A 14,306-nucleotide genomic window follows, 5' to 3' on the forward strand; every position below is an offset into this window, starting at 1 on the left:
GGTTTAGATCATTATTTAGGTACAATGGGAAAAATAAAACACACACATTTTAAACCAACAACTCACTGGAATCATCACGAAATCTACGTAGGAGGAAGGCACACAGCACTACCAGCAAAATCAACAGGGGAAGAGCAGAGTAGTGGATCAACTAAACCCTTGGCCTTTTCTAAATGAATGATGTAAAGTTACCTGGCAAAGATTGAAAACCCAAAACTCCTTTTTATTTTTTTGCTGCAATTCTGAATTGTTTTAGAAATCATAAACCATTTATTATATTGGAAGCCCGAACAACAGGTAGTGGATTTCATTTTTAAATGTAGTTGTGGGGGGAGTACATATGTCCTGAGTTTTGTTTGTTCAGAGTGACACTGAAGAGGCTGCTGTGTGTCAGCATTTCCTGCCGGGCACTTCGACAAATTCTTTTTTCTTTTTACACAATATTACCAGGTGAATGGTTTAACCATGTCCATGGACAACTGCTTCTGCAAACATTCAGGGAAAGAAAGAAAGAAAAGGAATAAAAGAAAAAGCTAGGAACACTGCCACATCAAATGTTTAGCATAGGGTAGTAGATACCTGGTGATTCAGAAAGGCTCTGAAAGAGCTTTTTACATTCTGTGCATTCAAAAAAAAGCTTAATTACTTCTGGCCTCCCTCCTGGGTAAATTTAGATAATTTCCCATTATTGATTCCTAGTCAGTACTAACACTGACCTAAATTACTGACTCAAAGGAAGACAGTCTAGTCTTAGAAGTAAATACTGCTATCTCAATAAAATGACGATCTGCATTAGGATTAAATAGTCATACTATGTAATTCATTCTCTGTCTTACTGGTGTAATACAAGATGGAAGGCTTATGGTTGCCCTAAATCAATGCTCTACTATAGCATCAAGTTATTGAAACTTTCTTTTTGGTACTGGGGATTGAAACTTTCTTTTTGGCACTTTACCACTGAGCTATGTCTACAATTCTTTTCACTTTTATTTTGATATAGGCTCTCTATAAGTTGCCCAAGCTGACTTTGAACTTGTGATCCTCCTGTCTCAGCCTGCAGAATTACCAGGATAACAGGGGTGCACCACCACACTCAGCCGGGTTATTTTAATTTTACAACCCTAAAATAACTGTCACTAAGGTTGTGCACCTGTATAATGCTCTGTAGTTTTCAAAATGCTTGTTTTTTCCTTTTAATTTTCATAATAACCCTGGGAGGTAAGTGGATCCAGTACTGTTCCTATTTTGCAGCTAAGAAAATGGGGGCTTGGCATGAGGGTTGGAACTGGGACAACACAGGTGTCTGGAACTGGTGAGGTGCTTACCCCATCCTGCTGTCAGTTCCCGAAAGCCAGGGCAGCATTTCTGCACTTGGCACACGAGGAAAACAACAACAACAAGTGTTCAGTATCAGGAAGTGTAACTTTCCTCTTAGGAAAAAAATGCATAATAGATAATAGACAATGGTGAGATTCTAGAGTAATCTCAACTTGAGCGCCACCTAGGGACTTTGAAAAGCAATGCATCTGAAAAGTCACTCATCAGATTTCAAATCTTGGCTGGGAAAAAACTGCCAGACAAAATACTAATGCAGCTGTGTACGTGACTTTAGGAGGTATTCACGCCCCAGAGTTGACCAGTCACCACAAGCCAAGCAGAACCCAGCCTCAGAGAGTCTAGAAACTTAGACACAGTAAGTTCCAGGTAGAACCCTGCTCTGTTGGACTCGAGGTGAGTGCTCAGCCTTGAGAACAGCCAGCCTGTTCCTCTCTGAATGGCGCCACGTCCTCTCTGGCTAGAACACTCAGACACAACTACACTCTCTCTTCACTGCTTATCCTCATCTTTTAATGGTCAGCTCAGATGCGACCCTATCCAGGGTCTTTCTTTAACCCACCCAACCCCTAGAGCACTTCTATCTCTGAACTTCCACAAGCCTTAAAGACACTAGGTTTTCTCTGCCTAACACTGGAGATCATTTCCCTTCTGTCTGTCTCCCCATCTCCCAGTGATTGCACCTGGCACACGCTGGGCACAACTCACGTCTCTGGAAATATTCAAGCGCAAGTGAGCAGGATGCTATTCCAACATCTTGTGCGTCCAGTTCTCAGTAAGGCAGAGAACCCTGAGGCCTTCCACACCAGGAGGCCAAATAAAGGGTGTCTTTAAAATTTCTAAGAGAAAAGTCAACACTAGAAGACAGCTTGAAAAATCATCTTGACAGTTCTTCAAAAACTTGTCTGTAGAAGTATGATTTACATATTTTAGCATGCCACACAAAGAGGGGTGATGATAGAAGTTACATCTACACAACTCAGGGTAACGTGAATAAAAATTTTATCATCTTTTCTAATGGTTTTATTTTAACTGACAAATAAATATTGTATTTTTTTTGTGTACAATAAACTGGTGGGAAATATGTGTACACTGTGGAATGGCTAAATTGAACTAATTTACATGTGTGACCTCACATGCTCATCATTTCTTTGTGGTGAGAACCAACTCTCTCAGCAATTCTCAAGAATGCAATACGTGGGCTGGGGTTGTGGCTCAGTGATAGAGAGCTCACCTACCACGTGCAAGGACCTGGGTTCGATCCTCAGCACCACATAAAAATGAATAAATAAAATAAAGGTATTGTGTACAACTACAACTAAAAAAATACATAAAAAAGAATGCAATGTTATTGTTAACCACACTGTACGACAGATCTGTCGAACTTATTCCTCCAACTATAAAGGCTTTCATAGTATGGAGTTTAAAAGAGCTTAAAATTTATGTTCAATACTTTATAATAAAGTAGATAAAGGCATAGTACTGTGCATTTGTGGAGAGAAGGACTGTGTAGAACATGTGGTTATCATGTTCATGTTCAGATGGGGAAGTGGGCACGGCAAGGTGAGTGCTGGGACACGTCAGTAAGTCAGTGACAGGGCCAGCCAGTTCCAGCATGGCAGAGGGGTGCCTGTGCCTGAGAGCACACCACTGCTGGCCCATCTCTACACAGAAAACAGCACCAGTACTCATTTGTCTTTCAGTCTCCGTCTATGACGGACTGACAACCGGAGCTGACTGACAGGCCACCAAGAGGCAACACAATGCCTGACTCCAGTGATAAGAGAAAGTCTCAGATTCGAGGGGCCTTGGGTGGGTTCTTTTAACAATTGCTCACACATTCCTAAAGGCAAGCACAACAGGATTTCCTCTGCATCCCCTACACACCCTGGCGGTCAGGAGACTCAGAAGGCCTGAGTCAGTGGCCACTGCTGAGGGCAAAAGTCACAATGTTCTCAGCCGGGGCGAGGTCACTAGTATGCAATAGTTTAGAAAGGATGGGGTAACTGACAAGGGCCAAGATAAAAGCAAAACAACCCCAAACACAAATCCAATATGAATCCAAGTCGACGGCCCATGGGCAGCAGTAAGGAGATTAAAATTCCCAGGAAACTGTGGAGTCACCACCACGGGACTGATGCTCCTGATGGACACTTCCCAAATGCCTCTGCATTCCCAGGGCTGTACACTCCTCATGGCGGGCCCCTGCAGGGAGCTGAGGCGTGTGCCTGCTCCACTGGCCCCTGACCTCTGTGACTGCTGCTCCACTGGCCCCTGACCTCTGTGACTGCTGCTATAAACTCTGAGAAAAGTGGGAGAAGCACTGCGGGAATCCCGGCCCAGCTGCTGCAGCCATTTCACACCCAGGTTTTCAGCAAGGTGACTCTCTGGGACAGAAAGCTTAGCTTCTCCTTGTTCTGGCCACCTACTTTTGGGACCTGCCTTCACTGATTCTTCTTGTTATTCATGCTTTAAACATGGACATGGATGGCAACTGCTCTGTGCATTCTGCATGTGAAGGCAGCAGCCTGTGGCCTGTCATTGAGGAGCTCCGTCTCCTCACCTGGACAGTGCATGAAGACTTCCTTGCCCCTCTTCAGAACTGCAAGCAGCACCCCCTACTGGCCCGATGGTATATTCCATGGGTTTCTCTCCCCTGGAGTGCCAGCTTCGGCACTCCTCTAATGTTCTGGCCCCTGGAATACTTACTGAACTGAACACATGAGGTGAGACAGAGAAAACTCCCATTTATTGAGTGCTCAGTGTGCTCTCTGCAGTGGCCCTGCAGGCTGGACACCCAATCCTTATTTTTCAGATGAACACTGACACTCAGCAGGATCTCTCAGGCTAGATGAGACACACAGAGGCAGGACTGCCCTGGTGGACAAGGATCACAGTCTTTTTTTTTGTGGGGCAAGGGACAGGCAGCTTTTTGGAAGAAGAGAAGATGAAGTCTGAAGGCTTCTCACACGTTCACAGCTGCCCAGGCAGTGTGTCCGGCTTGACATGGACTGAGATGCCTCAGAGGTTTGTTTATCTCTCGATTCTTTTACTATGATGCCGGGCACCATGCCAGATGGTCTGCTGGCTTATCAGACCGAGGCTAGAGCCTGCTTGAGGCAGAAAACGTGTGAGCAATTCAGGGCTGGCTGTCAGGGCTGACTGACAGGCCACCAGAGGCAACACAGAGCCTGACTCCAGGAGGGGTTGTCAGCTGACAGGCGGGAACTGTAATTCTCACATCAGTTGTTCCCCTCTCCACAGCTTGAAAGGTTAGTCCTTTAAAGGACGTTATGTTTCTTGGGATCAGATTTTTTCATTTACTTAACAAATCCTTTCTTGGAGGGGAAGTGCCTACACAGTGTGGGTCTCACTATTTGGAGCACCTGTGAGGATTTCCTGCTAATAGCTGTGGCGTGGCAGAGGTACCAGTGCCAGCAGTAGAACCCCTCTCAGAGCACCAGGTGCCACGCACTGAGCTACATGTTTCATACACATCTCGTCTCATCTCCACTGGATCTAGAGTGGGGCGGGGGGTTCCGTGTGCTACACAAAAGGCACCAACTTGAACCACCGTAGAAAGCCACAGTTCTAAAGCTTCATATTATTAAAAACAGTTAAACCCAACCAACAAATCAACCAAACATATGCAGGCAATATGTGTCTCCAAGTCCCTGGTGTGCAGATGGGTCCTGTGGCACTGTGCTGTCCCCGACGTCCTTCCACACCAGGTACCTCTACTGCCACAGCCCAATTATGCTTTTTTTGTGTGTGTGCTTGGGATTGAACCCCAGGGCCTTGTGCATGTGAAGCAAGCACTCTATCTACTGAGCTGTATCCCCAGGCCCTTGGGATTTAATTTTTTTTTTTCAGTTATAGATGGACACAATACCTTTATTTTATTTATTTTTATGTGGTGCTGAGGATTGAACCCAGTGCCTGACATGTGCTAGACCAGTGCTCTACCACTGAGCTACGACTCCAGCCCTGTCTAATTGGAGTCTGATGACATCCCTGTGAAGCAGGTAAGACAAAGATGGACCATGTTCCTCAACACAGGAAAGGAGAAACTGCAAGATCTGGTCTGACAGATCCAGTTAAATTTTCTATCCTATTTCAGCCTCCATGTGACCTGAGGTGAATTCCTTAACCATTCGAGGTTTCAGTTTCCTTATCTAATAGGATGCCGACTGTGTAAATCTTTAGGCATTCCTGTAGCTCTAAAAAAAAAAAAATCTAAATTCTAATTTGAGGATTGTTTTTAAACATAAGGCATGGGGCAGGAGAGAGCTGCTCACCAGGAGCGGGAGACACCTGTGCACACCATTCTGTAGCTTTCCTCTACTCTCTCTGGACCTCACCTGTGAAAGAGGGGTTAGGCAGCAGAACTTTGCTGCAGGTGGCTTAAGGAAGGTGATTTTGGGGTTCTGAATGGCTGAGTTCTTCTGAGACTTATGGGAGCATGCTCAAGCACAAGGGGCCTTTGCCTGGTGGTAGTTTAGGTCAAACTTCTCTGAATTTTGAGGCAGCTGGAATTTCTTGAAAATATTCCTGACCTGGGTTCAGGAGAATTCTTTCTACTGCTCCCCTATGTACTTCCCTCATTTGTGGGGACTTTGTCACCAGTGTCTGTTTCTGTCTCACTGTAAGCTGTTACCCCTCCGATCCCTAAGTTCACAGGGAAGTGACTTGTGCTGCAGAGGACCACAGCTTCCTTGCCATGGAGAGTGAGCAGCCTGAACAACAGTCCAAGACAGCCACGCCAGTGCTTCCATCAGTGAGCAGGACGAGGCGAAGGACACATCGGGGCCGCAAAACAGAACCACGTGCGCACAGAGCACCATCTGGTCTTTACCCACGTCTCCTAGGAACTCCACTCTAGACACGACCAGTTTCCTAGCCACAGGAGAGCCACGCTGCACGTCCTCATAGAAGACATGAGAAAGCTGCACTCCTCATGAATTACCAGCAGACAGCCCAAACCTCATGTCCTGCTACCCACAGCCAGGAGGAACGTGCTCCGAACAGCAGGAAGGGGTTCCACATTCAGTCGTGGGCCTTTTGGAGGGGGAGGGATGAGCAGTCTGTCCTTAGCTGACCACGGTTGCTATGGCCAAGTCTCTAAGCTCTTGTTTCAGCAGCTGAATCACTAAATAAATTTAGTCTTTGTCTTCTGGGTTGCTGGTAGAGGGCTTGTTAGAATTTATTCAAGGCAGGCAAGAGATGCTTGGCACTGAGCCAGAGAGTGTATTTTATGGGTTTCTCTGTGCCCTTGAGACAAAATTACAGAAGGGAGTGGGAGAAGGTGGGGGGGTCTATGGGCCCCCAGGACTCTGGTGTCAGTTTGTTCTGTAGCCCAGATTCCAGATTCTCAGTGACCTAGATGCTGTGTGAGTAGGTACAGGTCCCACCTGTCCAGATAGGCCATCACAACCACAACTAGGGGACGTGAACTGTGTCAGACTCACTTCCCCCATCATTTTATTTGGTTTGGAGGTTTTCACAGTGTCCTCTGGGTTGCAGAGAGGGAGTCTCTGCTATGGTCAGATGGTACCCTGATGGGGCACATCATTACCCAAGGGTGGCAGTGGCAGGGCACTCGCCCTACACACCTGCAGCTGGATGCGGGGGTGTAAGGCTGTGTTCCAGCACAGTGTACACATGGCGGGGAACTCTGTCCCCTGCGTCTTTGGCTTACATGTGCTACTACTGCTGCGGCTACTGGTCCTCTTTGATGAGAAGTATTCATTCCAAAGCCTTATTTTAACTTTTCTCCATTATTTTATGATCTATGAGGCCATTTGGGGTCTCCCTAGGAACACAGCTCTCATTTATAATACTCTTTCAATGAAGAATAAGCTCTGAAAAACAGTTTTGAATAAAGCTCACATTTCCCAGAAAACAGCCTCTGTGTGATTCAAATAGGCAGGGCATTGTGTACCGAGAGCCCTCAAAACCTGTGCTAGCACAGGCTGAGTGCAGGGAGAATCCTGCATTTGGTGGTTTTGGCAGAGGTCAAACTGGGAATTGCAGCTCTGGGTACCTCTCAACAATTCCCTTGGCTCGGGTGACTCTGTTGGCATTTCTGTGCCTCAACTTGTCCCTATGCAGGTGGGCACATTGACTTTCTGAACAGGGAACACTCCATGGTCAGATAATACGGGATGAGAACTCCATTGTTACAGAGTAGGACACTGGACCATTAGCCCAAGATGCCAGTCCTGTGAGTACTTGATAAGGAGTACAAAAACACTGTTCCAGGGAAGATTCCTTTCCAGGTAGCACCCCGGGGGAAAACATCCTCTTCAGAGTGTACAGGAATATAGGTTTTGGTCACACAGAACCTGGGTTAGAATCCAAGTAGCTGAGAATCTCAGGACAGTTGCTCAGCATTTCTGAACCTCAGCACCCTTGTCTGCACAATGTCAGTGTCTACAGTGCCTATCTTGAGACCATGGGACAAGGCACGTGTGGCTGAGAGCTTTTCAAAGAAAAGTGCATCCTGTTAACCAGCACTATTACTACTACACTAGAGTAGCATCTTCCACACAGAACAAGCTCAGTGCAGAGAGAAGTATCAAGCAAACCAAAATTTCATCCCATATTACAAACAGCCCAGGTTTTGAGGACACGCAGATCTCAGACTGAATCTCAATCTTACCACTTAACTGGCTGTGTCACCCTAACCCTAACCCTCAGACTCAGTCACTCTAGCTCTTTGAGCTATATTTCCCTCTTCTGTAAAAGAGGCACAAAAGCACATACTTCACAGGACTCTTGTGAGGCTAACCTCAGACAATGTGTGCACAGTCCCACCACTCTGCCTGTCCTGCTGACGGCGCTGGGCAGATGGCAAGGTGTGTACTTCAAGCTGTCTTTCACAACACATTCGTCCTTGGCCCCTCACGTGTACCTTGAATTCTTACCAAAGTGGGGCAGACTACCAGCTCTGAGGATGGAGCCACAAAGCCCACTCAAGCCGTACCTTTCCCGGCATTCCTAGGAGGCAGAGGTGGAGCTTCTGCAGTTGGTGACGTGGGTGAGTCTGTGCTCGTGGAGGCAAAAATCTGGTTGGTGAAGGCCCCGTAGGAGAGCCGCTGCTTGTCCCGCGGGGTGCTGAAACCTGGCAGTGACAGCTTGTCCTGTGGGGAGATGCTGGAGGAGTGGCAGAAGCTCTGGGGTCTGGGCGAGCGCTCTTTCTTGATGGGGCTCGGCTGGTAGATGAAACAATAGTGGGTAAGATGATAACCAAGGGCTGTCCTTAAGGCTCAGGGAGGACCTCTGCAGGTGGTCACCAGGTTCCTGTGCTCTAAGACAGCCTCACAACAATGAGTAAATGAATAAACATGTTTCAGAATTTCCCCAAACTCTCATTAAAAGTTGTCACATTGTGTAATAACTGATCTCCCCTTGAAGTGGTGAATGGCTTTAGGATCTCTCTTTGACATTCCTTGTATCCTGCCTGGCACAGAGGGAGTGCCCAGCATATGTCTGATGAATAAACATAGGAATGAACTTTCTGAGCTGGTTAAGAACTACCCACGAGGGCCCAGGGAACTGGTTTCATCCTGAGACCATATTCATGAGTTATAAGACTTCAGACAAGGTGCTCAGTTTTCTTTGTGAACAGTGTTCTCTTCTGTAAAATGGAGACAATAACAATATACATACTTAACATAGCCTAGGCTCATTTAAGTATTTCATAAATGACAACTGTTAGTACACACCCATTAGCTGTTTTGAAGGTTAATTTGATGTGTCACCTTGGCTAGGCTATGGTATCCCAATGTTTGGTCAAACACCAGTCTAGATGTTGCTGTGTAGGTAAGTTTTTAGATGTGTTTATGCCAGCAGGTTTTGGACTACCCTCCAGAAGGCAAGTGGGCCTCAACCAGTGACTTGAGAAGTAAAGTCAAGACTGGTCCCTGAAGAACATGGAATTCTGCCTCCCAACTGCCTTCAGCCTCAATGCTGCTGCATCAAATCCCTCTGGGGTCTCCTGCCTGCTGCCCTGCCAGCTCCCACAATCATGTGAACCCCTTCCTTGAAGCACATCTCTCTCTCCATCTTACTGGCTGTTTCCCAGCAGGACCCTGACTGATTATAGCTGTTAAGTGGTGCCCAATCAACGGGGATCCAAGACCAAGAAACATCTGGTACATCAGGTCATAAGACCAAAATTAACAAAATTAACTCACAAAACAAGGCCACTGTCAGTCAGGGTCAAAATCCAGGGGAAGGTGGGGCTCAGGGACACCCTTGACACTTACTTTGTCATCCAGATCGTCATCACTTTCATCGATCTCCTCCTGTCGAAGGTTCCATTCGTACTCTACGTGGACGTGTGGGTTGAACTTTCCAGATTTAGCCTGGGAAAGCTGCAAGTAACAGCAAGTGCACACCATTTCAATTGAAAGGCCAAAACATGCCAATGTCACACAAACACTGAGCAAACCACACCATATTCCTGGCTTCGAATGAATCAGGGGTAGCTGCACTGTAGGCACGACTCTGATAGGACAGGCTGGACTGGACATGACGGGCTTGGGGGATTGCAGAGAACTGAAGGCAGAGCTTTCTCCAAAACTAAAAGCATTTTTAACATTATTAAAATAAGCCTCAGAACTGCAAATTCCTGGCTGGAAAACAAAATCAGGAGTCTGTCAAGTTTAAGAGATAGGCCTTTACAAAGTCCCAGTCCAGGGTCTTTATTTATTTTTGGTACTGGGGACTGAACCCAGTCAAGTGCTCTGCCACGAGCTACATCACAGTTCTTTTTAAATATTCAGATGGGGTCTAAGTTACCCAGGTTGGCCTTAAACTTGCAACCCTCCTGCCTCAGTGTCCAGAGTAACTGGGATTATTGGCATGCCATTTCTTATTTATAAAATGTGGGTAAGGATAACTGTCTTAAAGGGTCCTTTTAAGAATAATAATAATAAAAAAATACAACTGTGAGGCCTGGAACCTGGCACTCAACAGAAAATTTGAGGGAATATGCCTTCTTCTTTCCTCTCTCTCCCTTTCCCATGAGCTATGGTGTGAATACAGTTTGTCCCCTCTGGAACTCATGCTAGAATCCAATCCACATGGTGAGGTATTAAGTGGGTGGAGACTGAATCCAATCATAATGTTTAGAGGTGGGGGACTCCAGGAGGTGACTGGGATTAAGAAGCTCACCGAGGTGGAGCCCTAAGACTGAATACTGATGGCTTTGGAAGAAGAGGGAGATGACACACGTGCTCCCAGTCTCTCATATAATGTGTTATACCAGCAAAAAGGCCACCATAAGATGTGGCCCCTGGACCTGAACCAGATCCAAGAGCTGAAAAAAAATCTATTTTCTTTGTAACTACCAAGTCTGTGGTACTGTGTTGTTAGCAACAGAGACACAGACTGAGTCACTATGGTCAGGAGTGCATGCTGACATGAAGGCCCAGGGTATTAAGCAAGAGCTAGTGGGGTCCAAAGGTGAGCATGCACTGTGGGTTGGGGAGCTGGGAGAGCTGTGTGCTCAGCGCCTGAGAACCAGCACTCTGGGCTTTACCTGCCAGCTTTGAAAGTGGCTTCCCTACAATCCTTTACTGTTAGCTGCAGAGCAAGCCTAATGGACACGGCCTCATCCTCAACCCTAGCTGGCACAGACACCTCTCCAAAGCCTCTCACTCCCACGTCACGACTGCATTCAAAAGACATGCAGATGACAAGTTTGTCATTTTACCACTTTTTCAAATGCAGCTTAGTGCTTGTCTGAATTTCTTTAGCAAATGTTTAAAGGAATGAATCTGCTTCCTTTATCTCCAATTCCACTTTCTCAAAATGACACTTTCAAGGCTGCTGATGTCTAAAAAAATCTCCCATTCCATTTTTTGCTCACCAGATCTTCGCACTGGGAAGCTTTGAGTCTCTTTGCTATGTCCAAGGCAGTTTCTCCAGCTTGGTTAACTGAAATACGGGGAAAAATAAATTACATGATCATCTAGGACACATCTTGAAAGTCAAGGAACAATAATTGAAGTACCATGTAAGTCTCAGTCCTGCTGGAGAAATGTTCAGAGAATGGTTACCAAGAGACACTGAGGCAGGCTTACCGATGTCCACGGTGGGCTTGCTCCTCAGCAGCAGCTTCAGGCACTCGGGCTTGCCGTACATGCTGCAATAGTGCAGAACCGTATTTCCCAGGGACGTCTGCTTATCCAGGTTCCCACTGAAAAATCACAACATTGTTGGAAGAACCGACTTCCTCTACAACTTAAACCGTGTGCGACGGTAGTTCCTCCCTCTTTTGTGGGAGAGATGTACCTGCATTTCAGGAATTCTGCAGATTCCTGAACTATAAACTGTACTAAACCCTATAAAGACTGTGTTTTTTTCCATATATACACATGCCTGTGGATAAAGTGTAATTTATAAATCAGGCACAGAAAGAGATTAACAACAATAGACTGTAATGAAAGTTACTGAAAACTTATGAATTATTTATTTTTAGAATTTTCAGACCATGGATGACCATGGGTAACTAACAACTCAGAAAGCAAAACTGCAGATTAAGGGGAAACTAATACTGTAATTACTCATTTCTGTGGGTTTTTTTTTTTTTTTTAAATACAGAGCCAAACTATGTTGTTTATGTTGTGCAGGCTGGCCTGGTACTTGTGATTCTCCAACCTTAGACTCTCGAGCAGCTGGGACAAGAGGCATGCGCCACCAGGCTTAGCCTTATAATAACTTATTTCTGTGTTAATAACTGACTCAAATATGAGCCCTTATTGTTCACAGGGAAAATCATGTTCCTAACATTACACCTAACTTTGTCCACAACATACTGATAGGAATGGTGGGCACTTACTGAGTGCCTCCTGTGGGACAGATACTCTCTTAGCTTTTCCAGGTATGGCACACGTAATCTTCACACCCACTTGATGAGTACTATTCATAGCTTCTATTGCACAGATGAAAAACCAAGGTGCATAGATGAAAAAACCAAGGTATACAGAGGCTACGTGCTTATTTTCACGACTACCAAGACAGGGACAGGCAAGTGGGGACGTGGACAGGGGGACTTGTCTGGAGACCACGTTCTCTGCCACTGCACTGCTACTTCTGAGGAGGAAGACTGGGCATTTACACCATTTGGCTCCTTCCGCACGCCATTCTTCCCATTCGATGACTCCCTCTGGATAAGCTCCAGCTCCTCCTCTCGTCTGCTGCTTACAGAGCAGTGCAATAAAGAATTTAGCAGATACCAACCTCCTGTGTTTGGTGTTACACTCCTACCAGTGTGTCCCTAATTTGAATGAACCATGATCCAGCCACATACACTGCTGCCTTACACTGAGCTTAGGAACAATGAAAACTCACAAAACATGGTTGGCCTTGCTGTTACACCTTCTTTCGACTTGTCCTAGTGCAGCAGGTTTCTGGACACAGAGATGGGATTTTACATTTATCGAGGCCAGCGGTTGGCAAACTATAGCCTGTAGAACATATCTGGCCCATCCCCGGTTTTTGTAAATGAAGTTTTCCTGGAACACAGCCACGCTCACTCATTTACATGCTGTCTCTGGCTGCTTTCAATCCACAATGGCTGAAGCGAACAGCTGCAATAGAGACCTCATGGCTTGCAAAGCCTCAAATTTTTATTATCTGACTTTTTAGGAAAAAGCTTGCTCAGTCCTGATCTAGGCCACTAACAGGACCCATTTGTGCTACTGTGTAAGTCATATAAATTCAACAGAGAAAGCAAAAGCCATACCAGTTTTGTACAAGGAAGTCAACTAAATGGAGAGATGTCTGGTCTGCAGTTCGGACGGCAAGATGAAGAGCGGTCTCCCCGAGCTCCTGAGAAGGGAAGGGTAAGGATGGCAGGATGAGAACAGGCCCACTTGCCTCCAGCAGCTTCAGCTGCATCCATGCACTAAGCAATTATTAAGAGAACCGCTTTCACTTTGAATTCTCGTTGTTTAGACATGTTCACACAATCAAGGTATCAGGATCCATCATCTTGCGCTATAGTAACGTAACATCATCTGAGCAGCTGTGACGTTCTGCCCTGGGATTTTAACAGGCCCTACCTGTCCAGGTTCCAGCAGTGGTTCCATGAGCTCCACCCCCTCTGCATAGACTTGAATGAGTGCAAGTAGATCCCTGGATTTGATGGCCTCCAGCAACTCACTCAGCTTAGCTGACGAGGAGGAGCAGGTCTTCCTTGAGAACCTGTGGTCGACGTACTTCGCAGTGATGTACTCTTTTCGTACAGTCCTACAACAGAACAAAACAAAATGACCCAATAACTTGATTTTTCAATAGCTAAAGGTTCACACATTGTTCTGACAGACATTCCTCTTTGAGAAGAGCTTTTAAAAGCCATTAAAATATGGTTCTTTTCAATATTCAAACAAACCAGGTTTTAGACCAAGTTATTACAAGAGAGACAAAAGGAAGAAATTGATATATATTTACTAGTATATGCAGGTAATATGCAGTTACAAAATTAATGGCTTATAGACCATAACTGATTTTTCCCCATCATGAGATCATAAGAAATTTATTAATATTTCAAACTCAAATCCATGTAAGTATTTATAGAAGTTTTGAAAAATCAAAAAAGTTAAAACTCCTTAAAAACCAATTAAAAATTTTCAGAGCTTTGAGAAAAGGAATTTAGTCTTCAGATACAATACCCCATTTTATAGTTGATGTTACTGAGGCTCAGAAAGGCTGTCTTCAGTAACCCCCAAAGGCCAACGCTGAGCTCCCAAAGGATGACAACGACTCTCTTCCCTGCACAGGTTTCAGGCTGGCAGCAGTAGCTTACTGTGGACAACCAGCCCAACGTCTGAGTGGGTGTGACATTTCTTGAATAGTCACCCTCGCTACTTCAGTTCACTTGCTCCTGGTGTGACCAAACCCACCTCCTGGCCACTGGAAAATACAACCTAAGGGCTGGGGTTGTGGTTCGGTGGTAGTGT

General features: G+C 45.6%; 1 protein-coding gene across 5 annotated transcripts in view; it reads right to left on the reverse strand.

Moving 5' to 3' along the window:
- Asap1 (ArfGAP with SH3 domain, ankyrin repeat and PH domain 1) overlaps window positions 1–14,306 on the reverse strand; it is a 341,517-nt gene that overhangs the window by 22,421 nt on the left and 304,790 nt on the right. For all 5 annotated transcript variants that reach the window (XM_076836260.2, XM_076836257.2, XM_076836258.2 and 2 more), the window contains exons 19-24: window positions 13,410–13,596; window positions 13,091–13,176; window positions 11,427–11,542; window positions 11,213–11,280; window positions 9,606–9,713; window positions 8,321–8,549 (exon numbers count right to left, since the gene is read on the reverse strand). In XM_076836260.2, coding sequence (XP_076692375.1) covers window positions 8,321–8,549; window positions 9,606–9,713; window positions 11,213–11,280; window positions 11,427–11,542; window positions 13,091–13,176; window positions 13,410–13,596 — 794 coding nt within the window. The remainder of the gene's footprint in view (window positions 1–8,320; window positions 8,550–9,605; window positions 9,714–11,212; window positions 11,281–11,426; window positions 11,543–13,090; window positions 13,177–13,409; window positions 13,597–14,306) is intronic.

This window comes from Callospermophilus lateralis, chromosome 16 (genome assembly GCF_048772815.1).
Source record: "Callospermophilus lateralis isolate mCalLat2 chromosome 16, mCalLat2.hap1, whole genome shotgun sequence".
In the NCBI taxonomy this organism is placed as follows: domain Eukaryota; kingdom Metazoa; phylum Chordata; class Mammalia; order Rodentia; family Sciuridae; genus Callospermophilus; species Callospermophilus lateralis.